General features: G+C 37.3%; 1 protein-coding gene across 1 annotated transcript in view; it reads right to left on the bottom strand.

Annotated features, from left to right (window-relative positions):
* The window catches only part of LOC133643241 (rho GTPase-activating protein 40), a 64656-nt gene that overhangs the window by 19087 nt on the left and 31275 nt on the right, over positions 1 to 14294 (bottom strand). The window contains exons 7-8 of the mRNA XM_062037687.1: positions 7694 to 7785; positions 5418 to 5495 (exon numbers count right to left, since the gene is read on the bottom strand). Of these exons, the coding sequence (XP_061893671.1) occupies positions 5418 to 5495; positions 7694 to 7785 (170 nt within the window). The remainder of the gene's footprint in view (positions 1 to 5417; positions 5496 to 7693; positions 7786 to 14294) is intronic.

Raw genomic sequence — 14294 nt, 5'->3', positions numbered from 1 at the left:
TCATGTTCGGATGTACATTGTGGATGCCATCTTTGCTCCACAGTAAGTCTTTGCTGTCGTCCAGCATTCTGTTTTTGTTTACTTTGTAGCCAGTTCAGTCTTAGTTGCGTTCTGCATACCCTTCCCTAAGCTTTTCTTAGGGGCAGTCACCTTTTGTTTATTTTTGGTTTAAGCATTAGACACATTTTACCTGCACACTGCCTCCCGCTGTTTCCGACATCTACAAAGCAATTAGCTACGGGCTGCCACCTACTGATATGGAAGAGTATTACACGGTTACTCTGCCAAGCTCTAGACAGCACCGACACTCAACAACAACACATAATTTGCAGAGTGTAATTACTGGTTTGCTAAAAATATATTTAACCCAAATAGGTGAAATTAGATCATCTCCCATGGCACACTAGACCAGTGTTTTTCAACCACTGTGCCGGGGCACACTAGTGTGCCATGAGACACAGTCTGGTGTGCTGTGGGAGATTATCTAATTTCACCTATTTAGGTTAAAAATATTACATTTTTATTTTGTACAGCCCTTTGAGACACTTGTGATTTAGGGCTATATAAATAAACATTGATTGATTGATATTTTTTTTTATAAAGAAATACAATCATGTGTGCTTACGGACTGTATCCCTGCAGACTGTATTGATCTATATTGATATATAATGTATATATTGTGTTTTTTATGTTGATTTAATTAAAAAAAAAAACAAAAAAAAAAACATTTTTTTTTTTAAATTAAATTTCTTGCGCGGCCCGGTACCAATCGGTCCGCGGCCCGGTACCGGTCCGCGGCCCGGGGGTTGGGGACCACTGCTGTAAAGCACTTTGAGTATCTAGAAAAGCGGTATTAAAAAGTGCCCTATAATGGAAAAACCTTTTTTTTTTAACCTACCCAGTGCCTGCTTTTGTGTATTTAGGATCTGCATAAGTCCTAAAACATTGAAATTAAACCATGAGGGTATTGCGGAGATATTGACAAAATAATCTTGCCTTCCTTCATACTTCCGACAAACCAGCCGTTTAGAATTTTCTCAATTTGTGATGTTTACCTCAACGGTGGCGTCAGCAGATGATCCATATATGGTAGAAAATGTCATTTTTTAATTTATTTATAGTTTATTTATAAGCCCGAAGTTTGACCCGAAGAATGAAAATGCTGTTATTGTTGGTTTTAACTAACACAGGTCACTACACACACCTCCAATCTCATCTGAAGTACTAAAAGTGCCTGACTATGGAGGTTCATTTTTGTCTTTATTACAAAAGCTTTTTTTTTTTAACTGAATTTTGCATTTGAATTTTTACATAAAAAAAAGCTGACAATTTCATTGAAAGGAAATTTAGTATTTTAAAATTCAGTGTAATACAATTCAGTGTATAACATTCGGTGTAAAAAAATAATTGTTAAAAATTCAGTGTATGAAAATTCAGTGCTGAAAAATTCAAGTGTTGAAAAATTTGCTGCTTCAATCCTGTCTCAGAAGCAGCCAACAAAGTGTCAAGTTTAAAGTCACGTGACACTGGTCTCGCAAAACAGCATTAAAAAAAGCAGTTAATTGGGCTACCTGTGCATTATAATAATTAATTAAAGTTTCAATGCAGCCCACTGGATGTTTTCAAACTATAGAAGTAATACCAATGATTAGAATCTGCACTTTTAAGTGACATACAGTTTCTAGGTGTCATGATATGCAGCTGAACTGTCTGTGATACACAATGTGACCAGCAGATGGTGCTGGATAACGATGTTCAGGTAAACGTATAGAAAAGACAGGCCATAGATGTTTGGATGGATTCATGGAGGGAGGAATAAATGTTTGAGCATAAGGTGGTTGTTCACAAGACAAAGTTTGGTCACTAATAGATGAACAACACACTACGGTGACAATAGGAACAGTGATCGAATAAGTGGATGTTTAAAAAATTATTTTTTGCCATGTTTGTTGCATTTCTGTCGCTCTTGCTTGATTATAAAAGATGTCGCTCAAGAAAGTGGTCTGCAGTAGAGGAGCAAATTTCATGTATTTTAAATAGTTAGTGTTTTATTGTTCATAGTTAATATTGTAAATCCCACATTCATGTACATTCGAGTGTCTTTTTCCGTAAAAAACTCAACAGACTATCTCAAAAACGGAAATAACTTTAGTTATTTTATTGAATTATATGGCTGTCAGAATGTACATACACATATAGAATGTGGGATTTACAATATAAACTATGAACAATAAAACACCGGATATTGAGAATATGCGTTGACCACCTGCTTGATCGACATCTTATTTATTATCGAGCAAGAGCAACAAAGATGCAACAAACACAGCAAAACATAACCGCAAAAGGTAAAAATCATACACATTTTCGACATAATATCACTGTTCTGCAGAACTTTGCTGTAGAATTCTGCCTCCGTCTGACACTCGCTTTGGCTTTTTTGCTCTGTAAACAAGCCCCGCCCACTCTGCCCCACTCTGATCGTTCCCAAAGATTTATATGCTTCATATCATATCAAAAAGTCACTATCGTTACTTGTTACTTTACCAAAAAAGTTACTAACTACATTACTAACAGCATTACTCTTTAATAAGTGTAATTAATTACTAGGGAAAGTAATTTATACGTTACTTAAAAAATTAATATCTGGCATAAACATTTGAGAATCTGGGCCTAGAGGCGTGTGACGTCATCCAGGGTTTCAACCGACCTATGTTTGTTTACCTTTGGCAGTTAGCAGCGCACTATTTCGGCTTTGACGCAAGCTCTTTTGAATCTTTTCACCGGATTGTTTTTCCTCTGCTTAATAAATAAATTGAATGTGCTTTGATGGCTATCATATCTTCTTGTCAACAAACGGGGTATTGTTTGGATGGCAAGTTTGTCACTTTAATCATTGATTTGTTGTTCAATATTCCCATCGTGCACGTGTGCGTATGTTTGTGTCAGCTGTGTCACAGTGTGATGTTGCCTCTTCCTGTTTGATATCATGTTCATTTTAGATACTGCTTGTTGCTTCCACGAGTAAAAATACATTTCCTGCATTGAACTTGCGGCACTTATGACACTGTCTTGTGTCGACATAAAACCACATCAAAAGCAGCGTGCCACGTTACATCAAGATATCGCTAACGGCGTTGTAACGGATCTAAAAGTAATTAATTAGATTACTCGTTACTAGTAAAAGTTGTTATATAACGATATTATTACAAACACTTTTCGTATGTCACTCAAAAGTGCAGATTCTAACCAATGGAATCATTTCTATAGTTTGAAAATATACAGCAGGCCACATTGAAATGTTAATTATGTTGTATAATGCCCAAATAGCCCAGTTAACTGCCTTCTTATGCTGTTATGCGAGACCTGTGTCACGTGACTTTAAACTTGACACCTCATTGGCTGCTTCTGAGAAAGGATCGATTGCTTTCGTCTTAATTTACCGGAAGTGAGTCTTGCATTTTGAAGCAGCAAATTTTTTTGCACTGAATTAAAAAAAAAAAATGTTTACAATTTTTTTTTTATACACTTAATGTTTTACACTGAATTTTTTTTACACTGATTTTATTTACACTGAATTTTTGTACACTGAACTTATTTTCAACGAAGTTGTCAGCATAATTTCATTTAAAAAAAATTAAATTCACAAAATTCAAATGCAAAAAATTCAGTTACATAAATTCAGTGTCAAAAAAAAGAGGAAACAATGAAATGGCAAGTACTAACAGTAGATTGTCAATGTTTGAATGATACCTTAGCAATGTTAACTCCATTTATAGTGCAGCTTGTGGCTTAGCCTTCTAATTTACAGCATCACCAACTTCCAGGAATATAAACAATGGTTTCCTAAAAAAACGAAATCAATGCAAAGTTTTGACCATATAACCATTAATACATGTTATGTAGACCAAAATGAATTGTTTTAAATATATAATTATAAGTCATAAATTAAGTATAATATATTGTTATTATTATTGTTCTTTTTCTTATTATTATTTTTGTTATTACTATAAACACTTTTGTCTATAGTTTACTTGATTAACAAAGTCATTTCTAAACATTGGATAATAAAGCCACGATCCTTGACAATGTACTTGCCAAATGGCGCCACCTGCTGGCAGCTGTACTTAATGTCACCTGTGATGGAGAAACCATAACCACCTTTTTCTCCATTCAATTAAGTTGCCGTTTCATTTTAACTTCTATCCAGCCATCCATCCATTTTCTACCGCTTGTCCCTTATCCCAGCTGCACTCGAGCGGAAGGCGGGGTACACCCTGGACAAGGAAGGCGGGCACACTAGGGCCCATTTAGTGTTGCCAATCAACTATTACTATGTCTATTACCATTGTTGGTATATTCATTATTCCTACATTGTTGATACAAATGATTGTTACAGTGTATTAATTATTGTTACCTGTGGTAATGCCACTATGATACAACATCTGTATTATAATCTTTGAACAAAGTAACAATGAACTCATGTGAATAATCACTGAATGGAGAACTGGGGGTGGGATTAAATAAGTTATCTTCTTCCCACTCCCTTTCAGGCAAAACTGGACAATCATGCATTACATACTATTACATTTTGCACTACATTAATTTATATTATGTGTTGTCAACTTTGTATTTTTTATGTCATTGCCTGAAATAAATAAATACATGAAAAAAATGAAATGAACTTAAAGGTGTCATATTATTATTTATTTTTTTTACATTTAAAAAAATCATTGTGATGTACATAACATGTAGTGGTAGTTCTTTGGTGAAAATATTGTACAAATTAGGTTTTACAACCCTTTCTGACCGTCCCTTCAGGATGTGCCGTTTTGTGGGCGGTCTTATTTACGTGCCTCGTCTTCTCCCCACCCGCCAGCCATGTCGTAGTTATTAGCGTTTCCATAGCAAGTCCACTGACAGTTAGAAGTTAGAACTATACGCATACTTTGTATCACAAATGGCAACAGCAGAGGATGTACAAGCCAGTCGGCTCCACAACAAGAGGATAGAGAAAAACACGGAACTTATTGACTATATTATCAGACTACAATGGCGGACTCATGCAAAAGCACTTCGGATGAAACTTTACGATATATGGAGATATTTGCTGATGTCACCAATGGGAAAAACATCGCAAATGGGGCAAATTCCAAAAGGCTTGTTTAAAGGAAGTATGGAGGAAGGCAAGATTGTTTTTATGAATATCTCTAACATGCCTTCATGGTTTGATTCCAAACCTATGCAGATCCATAACACACACAAAATAAATCGTCAAACAAAAAGGAACAAAAGCTGGTTTTGCATGATAGGTCCCGTGTAACTTAAGCAACTTGAGGCTGGAGTTTCTAAATTTGGCAAAAACATCTGACATAACTTTGCAAACAATTCAATAAAATAATTTGTTTGCATGCCTTTACCTTGATTCTTGACTGAGACCCTGGAATCCGCAGGATCCCCTCTGAATGCACTCCCTCCTTCTCCAAAAAAGTCAAAAGCTGCAGAGGAGCGCAAAGGAAAAGCTTAGCATAAAACAAGACACTTTTCAAAACACAAGACTTGTGCCATCATAAAGGGAGTATGGACTTATTCTACAACAACCCATTTGATAAATGAACATTTATTTTGAAATGTATTTTAGAAATAAATAACCACATAAATCACACCATCTTTGCTCAGTAATTTGTTGATTGGCAACAAGTACATTCTTTAATACTATGCGCAGGCTTGGCACACCTATCTTTCTTTGGGCAGTTCCACACATTCTCCCTTGCCCCACTTCTCAAGATTCATCTGGTTGGATGGTAACGTCGCTGTATAGCCATCGTCACATACTGTATCTCCAATGGAATTCAAGTGTAGGCTGTGGCTCAGTCACTCAAGGACATTCCCAAACCACTCCTTCCATATCTTGGCTGTGGGCTTGCTAAAAGATGAACTGTCAACCCAGTCTCAGGGGGCTTGTCATACAGGATGTCTCTGTGCCTTGTACTGTGTGCTGAGCCACTACCTCGGCACACTACTGACCTACGACTGCACTGCTAAACACCTCACTTGTCATATTGTGAAGTTTGTGGATGACACAGCAGTAGTGGGATGTATCACAGACAACAATGACTCTGAGTGGATTGGTGCAAAGTCAACAACCTCTGCATCAATGTAAAAAAGACCAAGGAGACACTGGTGAATCTCATGAAGGTCAGACACCCACCTTTCCCCGTGCATATCGAAGGAGCAGATGTGCAAGTGGTGTCCAAGGTATCGTATCTTATCAGGGAGCTCCATCCCTAGGAGCTTCTACAGCTGTATAATGGAGAAAAACCTCAGCACCAGCATAGCGGTGTGGCACAGCAGCTGCACAGCTGAAAGGAGGAAGGCCCTGCAAATGGTGGAGAAGCCTTCCCACCACCACAGACATCTTCATCAGCAGACGCAGAAAGAGTGCTCACTGCACCACACCCACCCTGCACACTCTCTCTTTAAGCAGTCAAAGTAGGACCATCAGGCTGAGCAACAGCTTCTTTACCAGGAGATGTTAGATCGCTGAACTCTAGTTGTGCTCTGTAGCAATATATAACAACCTCCCAATTCTGCAATCTCCACAGAGGAATGCTTGAGCTCCGTCAGAGTGACTATAGGGTCCTTTGTCACCACCACGAGATTGCTGAGTTGTCCAGGCAAGAAATCTGTGTTCAAAGAACTCCGGCTTATTAGTGATTCCCAGAGCCCAAAAAAAGTCTGCGGGCTATAGAACGTTTTCTATTCAGGCTTCAGTACTCTGGAATGCCCTCCCGGTAACAGTTAGAGATGCTACCTCAGTAGAAGCATTGAAGTCCCATCTTAAAACTCATTTGTATACTCTAGCTTTTAAATAGATCCCCCTTTTAGACCAGTTGATCTGCCATCTCTTTTCTGCTCTGCCCCTCTCTCCTTCATGGAGAGGGGGGGAGGCACAGACTAGGTGACCACAGATGAAACGCTAGCTGTTCAAAGTCAGCACCCGGGGTTGACCACTCATCTGTGCATCAGTTGGGGATATCTCTGCGCTGCTGACCTGTCTCCACTCAAGATGATCTCTTGCTGGCCCCACTATGGACTGGACTCTCACACTACTAACTAGATCCACTCTACGTCCATTGCACCGGTCGCCCAGGGGAGGGGTCCCCACATCTGCGGTCCCCTCCAAGGTTTCTCATTGTAGCCCATTGGGTTGAGTTTTTCCTTGCCCTGATGTGGGATCTGAGCCGAGGATGTCACCGTGGCTTGTGCAGCCCTTTGGGACACTCGTGATTTAGGGCTATATAAATAAACTTTGATTGATTGATTGATGAGTTCAGACAGCTGGCCAGCTCTAGGAAGAGTCTGTGTCGATGACCATAACCTATTTAGACATTTTCACTTGACCCTCCATAAAATATACATACAGAACATACATACACACTTTACAAAGGTACTTGTTCAGCAGTGCAGTCATAGGTCAGTAGTGTGAGTATTGTTGACCAATTCTAAGTGCATAATCACTTTTATAGGATGTCTCATACAATCCATTACACTCAATGCCAAATGTATGGTCATGCATGCTATGATGTGTATCTGACTCAAAAAAGTGCATTGTTTACTTCTAACAAGTGATATGAGTGGCAGTCTACTACTACATTAGAGCATTGTGCTTTGAACACAAAATAGGGGCTTTTACCTCTTGGAGAAAGCGGGGAGTAGTGGCGTTGGGCTCAACTTTCTGGTCGTTCTCCAGCATTGTGGCCAGCGGCACACCAAACAATGGCCTCTCTGACAAACAAATATCATGGGCTGTAGTTTTTCTCATCCTGAATATACATAAATAGCGCTCTCAGGGCCACATGAATTTGCAATTGAATTGTTGGGGCTTGGTAGACATTCTTGTTGGATAAGGGCTTTGTTTACAATGTGAAAGCGAGCGACACACTGGATTAAAATAGATTGTACAAAATAAAATAAAAAAGTGGCCCAAATCGGAATTTTTAAAATCAGATTTTTTTTCAGCTGACTGTTTTACAGGATTTCTGTGTCACATTGTAGTAAAGTAAGTCAAATTTGATCTTGATCAGACTCCAGGATGAACGCGCACAGGTCTCAATGTGTAGTGATGTGCGATACCATTGATTTTATTTCCAATCCGATACCAAGTAAAAATCAGGGGACTCCCCCCCAGTAGCTCCACCCACTCGGCAGATGACTTTATGAAGTTCTTTAAAAACAAAATTGAAGTCATTAGAAAGGAGATTAAAGTCAACGCATCCCAGCTACAACTGGGTTCTATAAACACAGATATGAATGTATATACGACGGATATTGCCCTCCAAAATACTCTCTCTCTTTTTGAAGAAATAACAGAGGAATTCCTGCAACTTGTAAATGGGACCAAAAAAAACAACATGTTTACTTGACCCACTTCCCGGGAAACTTATCAAGGAACTGTTTGTAATATTAGGACCATCAGTGCTAAATATTATAAACGTATCACTTTCCTCTGGCACTGTTCCCCTAGCATTCAAAAAAGTAGTTATTCATCCTCTGCTCGAAAGACCTAACCTCAATCCTGACCTCATGGTAAACTATCGGCCGGTGTTCCACCTTCCCTTTATCTCGAAAATCCTCCAAAAATTGTTGCACAGCAGCTAAATGAACACAATCTCTGTGGACCCTTCCGCCCGGTTTCAGGGCAAATCACTCTACGGAGACAGCCCCCGCAAAAACGACTAATGATCTATTGCTAACTATGGATGCTAATGCGTCATCCATGTTGCTGCTTCATGATCTTAGCGCTGCTTTCGATACCGTCGATCATAACATTTTATTAGAACGTATTAAAACATGTATTGGTATGTCAGACTTAGCCTTTTCTTGGTTTAACTCCTATCTTACTGACAGGATGCAGTGCGTTTTCCATAACCTTCGTGACCTCGCAATGTGTCGAGTTCCACATGTTTCGGTTCTTGACCCTGCACTCTTCAACATCCACATGCTGCCACTAGGTGACATCATACGCAAATACGGTGTTAGCTTTCATTGTTATGCTGATGACACCCAAATCTACATGCCCCTAAAGCCTCCATGGACGACGCGCTAGCTGTTCAAAGTCGGGAGCCAGGATGGACCACTCATCTTTGCATCAATTGGTGACGTCTCTGCTGGTCTCCCAATGGACTGGACTCTCACATGAAGTTGGTAAACTTGGTCACTTATGCATAAGCAGTCACTTATGTCACTGATTCATAAGTGACCACTCCTTATGCATCAGTCGGTGATGTCTCTGCTCCCTGACGTGTCTACATGCAAGATTATCCCCTGCTGGCCCAACTATGGACTGGACGTTCACATTATTAACTAAATCCACTCGACATCCATCGCGCCGGTCACCCATGGAGGGATCCCCACATCTGCGGTCCCTCACAAGGTTTCTCGTTGGGTTGAGTTTTTTCTAGCCCTGATGTGGGATCTGAGCCGAGGATATTGTTGTGGCTTGTGCAGCCCTTTGAGACATTTGTGATTAAGGGCTGTATAAGTAAACTTTGATTGATGATTGATTGATGTAGATAAATCCTATATTTTTACCAATATTCCCCAGGAAGTTTTCCATATTTTGAAATTAAAATGTTGATGATCTTCTGACCCGCAGCATTAGACACATTTAATACAAGGTGGTGGTGAAATACCTTAAATTAACAACAACATAAACTAAGCGCTACATACAACATTATGTTGCTACTGATCCAACGTTTCCATTTTTTTAAAGCCTTGCCCAGCTGTTAACTGACAAATACGATTGATGTTTAAATAACTTTCATTGCAACTTACTCCAAATATCAGTTTATCGGCCTCCTTGACTAATAATAATCAGTATCTGCCGCCAAAAATGAATATTGGTCAATCGTGCAGTGGGCTAACAAAAAAGGAGTCTCAGCTCTGGTTGACTTATCACTAGGAAGATACCAAGAACAACATCTAACATCTCTGTCCAGTACAGTACAGAACAGCTAAGATCTTGCGAATGACTCTCTAGATACTAGACCCCTGGTAGAGGACATGAAAAAACATATTTTTTTGCAGAGTAATGCAACATGTACACAATTACACATGGGTGTATGTCTATGTTAATGTTTATGGGACATCATAATGACACATGTCAAAACAACTGTAAGGTATAGAGCAGGGGTCACCAACGCGGTGCCCGCGGGCACCAGGTCGCCCATAAGGACCAGATGAGTCGCCCGCGGGCCTGTTCTAAAAAAAAAAAAAAAAAAAAAAAAAAAAAAAATATTTTTTTATTTTTAAAAAAAAATTAAATCTACATAGAAAAAACACAAGATACACTTTCAATCAGTGCATCAACCCAAACAACCTCCCCCATGCACACTCATCCACACCCACTCACACAAAAGGGGTTATTTCTTTCTGCTACCAATATTCTGGTTCCCACAACATAGACAACACATCTGCAAGGGACACAGTCCCTGAAGCACACATGATTGTATAGGCTGCTGGTCCACTAACATTTTCATTAATTACTATTTTTTATGTAATTATTTTTATATTTTTTACTTTCTTTTTTATCCAAGAAATGTTTTTTATTTATTTATCTTATTTTATTTTATTTTTAAAAAAAGGGCCTTATCTTCAACAGACCAGGTTGTCAATGAAATTAGATTTGTTTAAAGGGTTTTTTAAACCAGGCCCAGTCCAGATAATGTCCAAGTCGGACTCAGCGACACACACCTTCATTCATGTACACAGAAAAAAATTAGGGAACACAACAGATTGCATATAATTTATAAACAAAATTACATTTTCAAAATAAGCATTTATGTACAGTCCAGATTATGTCCAGGTCACTCAAATTAGGGAACACAACAACAGATATCATATAATCTATAAACATAATTATACTTTCAAAATAAGCCTTTGAGGACTTCTCATCTTTTTTTTAATGTTTTTTGGCATCATTATCGTTTTCAACCATGTAACTTTCTAAAGTTAGAAAATACTGAATAAATGTTTTAAAGAAAGTAATACTAAGTGAATATCTGTTTTTGGCCTTAAAAATAAACATTTTACAGAGTACTATAATTAAATTGACTAAATCATGATTGTCAATGAACTCTCCTAAAATAACAGAAACCACATTAAGCTTCATAAACAAACCAATCCTTAAACACATTTTTTCAACTTCCACCCAAAACAAAGACACAATATGACAATACCAAAACAAATGCAGGGTGGATTCAGGCTCCTGACAACAAAATCAGCAATCATCTGACTCTGTCATATTCCATAATTTTAACATTTTCCCTGTGGGTAAGAAGTTATAAATAATTTTAATTTGAAAATAACGATTTTGCACATCGATAGTGGTTTTATAGATTAGTTTGAATATGGCATCCCATGGCAACGGGCAGTCAAAAAAGTCCTCCCATTTTCCATTTGTGTTGTATGAGGCAGCCTTCAAAGATTTCTTTATTAAATAAAAATTATATATTTTTCCATTTATTTTAGTTCCTTTTTGCCAACTATAATTTCTTATTAGAGGTTTACAAACTAATAATTTAGTAGTTCCATAATTAATTATTTGTTTCCATCTTTTCCCAATTACTCCAGTTAGTTGATAAAATGAAAAGCTTGAGCAAGCATCACCATACATAGCTCTGAATTCATCATACTTCATAATTTTACCATTCTCATTGATAATATCATTGACAAAAATGATTCCTCTTTCAAACATATTTTTCCAAAAGAAAGGCTTTCCATCTATTACAGCGTTTCTCAAAGTGTGGGGTGCGCCCCACTGGTGGGGAATAGAGACATGACAGGTGGGGCGCGAGGAACGGGAGGAAATTTCACTTTGATTTTTTAAAATTTTTTATTATTATATTCTTTGATTTTTTTTTTTACTATGCTTTCATTTTCTATACACACTGGAAATCACTTTGTGATTCTGTCTGTGAAATCCGCTATATGGATAAATGTAAATTACTTATTTTTCCTGTATGCTTTACATTTCTAGGTAGGAGCGAAAGTTTGACAGACAGCAACAGTAACTAATGGGGGCGGGGCTAAGCGGAAGCTTTGTGAATGGCGAGTCACTGTGCGAGGATTTGCTGTTTTGCAAATACATAAAAAATAGAGCCACTGCTGATGAGCTGTTCAAGATAATGGACAGTTTCCTCAAAGAACACAACCTTAAATGGGAAAACTGTGTGGGCTTTTGCTCTGATGGCGCGCATGGCAAAGTCAAGAAACGGGCTGCAGGCTCTAATAAAGAGGGTTGCGCCAAATGCGCATTGGACACAGTGTGTCATTCACCGGGAAACACTCGCGTCAAGGCATCTCAGCCCCGAATTCAATGAGGTTTTAACAGTGGCAGTGTCAAGCCTGCAGCCCCGATTTGAAAAGCTGTGCAGTGCAAAACAGGCTCATTGCAGCCACTAATGCTGGAGTACTGTAAAACACATGTTCACTTGCCCTGTCCTCCTTTTTTTGGCAAAGATTGCAAAGTGGCACTTTTATTTTCATTTATTATTGAACTTGATGCAAGTTATTTGATTTATTATTGAACTTGATGCAAGTTATAACACTTTTATTTGTTTTATTATTGAACTTGATGCAAGTTATAACACTTTTGTTTTATTTATTATTGAACTTGATGCAAGTTATAACACTTTTGTTTTATTTATTATTGAACTTGATGCAAGTTATTTGATTTATTATTGAACTTGATGCAAGTTATAACACTTTTATTTGATTTATTATTGAACTTGATGCAAGTTATAACACTTTTTTTGATTTATTATTGAACTTGATGCAAGTTATAACACTTTTGTTTTATTTATTATTGAACTTGATGCAAGTTATAACACTTTTGTTTTATTTATTATTGAACTTGATGCAAGTTATTTGATTTATTATTGAACTTGATGCAAGTTATAACACTTTTATTTGATTTATTATTGAACTTGATGCAAGTCATAACACTTTTTTTGATTTATTATTGAACTTGATGCAAGTTATAACACTTTTTTTGATTTATTATTGAACTTGATGCAAGTTATAACACTTTTGTTTTATTTATTATTGAATTGATGAAAGTTATTTTATTTGATATTGAACTTGATGCAAGTTATACCACAGCTGCACAGTTATTTAATTTATTATTGAACTTGATTTTATTTTATGTTATTGAGTTTGAATGTATAAAACTTGATTTACTTGATGTTCGATAAATTTGAAAATGTTAAGCTTGGCATTCTGTTGGGGCGATGGGGGCAGGTGGGGCTTGAAAACTCCCCCTTGTCCAAAGTGGGGGATGACAAAAAAAGTTTGAGAACCACTGATCTATTACAATATTAGAGTTCATCCATATTAACTGCTGCAAAATATCGTCTCTTTTTTCTGGCACATAAAATTGAAAACACCACTATGAGTGGATTGTTTCCTTTATGAACCCCGCCATGTTTCCCAGCAGACTCTCTGGGAGGGGATCACTTGTAAAAAAGGATACAATTTCTTTTGATACAGTACATGTTTTTGTCCAACAGGACATTTGTGTACCACTCAATGTTTAAATACATCTTTGGAACAATTGATGCTTTTAAAGACAGACACATAGCTTCAAGGTTGAGAAGTTTCAGGCCCCCATATTCATACTCTTTGTACAAAACCTTTCAAACACAGAACACGCCTCACTGATGCACATCTGCAAGACTCACTCAGAGTTGCAGTGTCAAGTTACACACCAGAGTACAACACACTAGTTAACAGCATGCAATGCCAGGCTTCCCACTAACTGACAAAGAAACAGATAACAGATTTGGTGTCCGGTTCAAAGTGTGACATGATTTAAAAATTGGAGAGTTTACTTTTGTATTTTACATGAGTTATTATTTGTACAAACATGGTGCAAAGTAATTCATGATTTGTTAAAAAATGTTAGTGGCTATCTAGTTAAAATGGGATATTGTGATTTCACAAGACTGTCTTAGAAGTGATCATTTGAAAATGTTCAATTTGAAAAATGTGCACTTAGAGAAAATATAAAAATAAAGTGTTGCATATTGATATTTATCTGTTTCTATATATATTTATTGTGAGAAATCATTAAGATGATCAGTGTTTCCACAAAGATAAATATCATTAATTATTAATAATAACAGAGTTAAAGGTAAATTGAGCAAATTGGCTACTTCTGGCAATTTATTTAAGTGTGTATCAAACTGGTAGCCCTTCGCATTAATCAGTACCCAAGAAGTAGCCCTTGGTTTCAA

The sequence above is a fragment of the Entelurus aequoreus genome, linkage group LG26 (genome assembly GCF_033978785.1).
Source record: "Entelurus aequoreus isolate RoL-2023_Sb linkage group LG26, RoL_Eaeq_v1.1, whole genome shotgun sequence".
Lineage (NCBI taxonomy): Eukaryota > Metazoa > Chordata > Actinopteri > Syngnathiformes > Syngnathidae > Entelurus > Entelurus aequoreus.
Note: the sequence above shows the minus strand (reverse complement) of the source record. Positions and strands in the feature narration are given on the sequence as shown.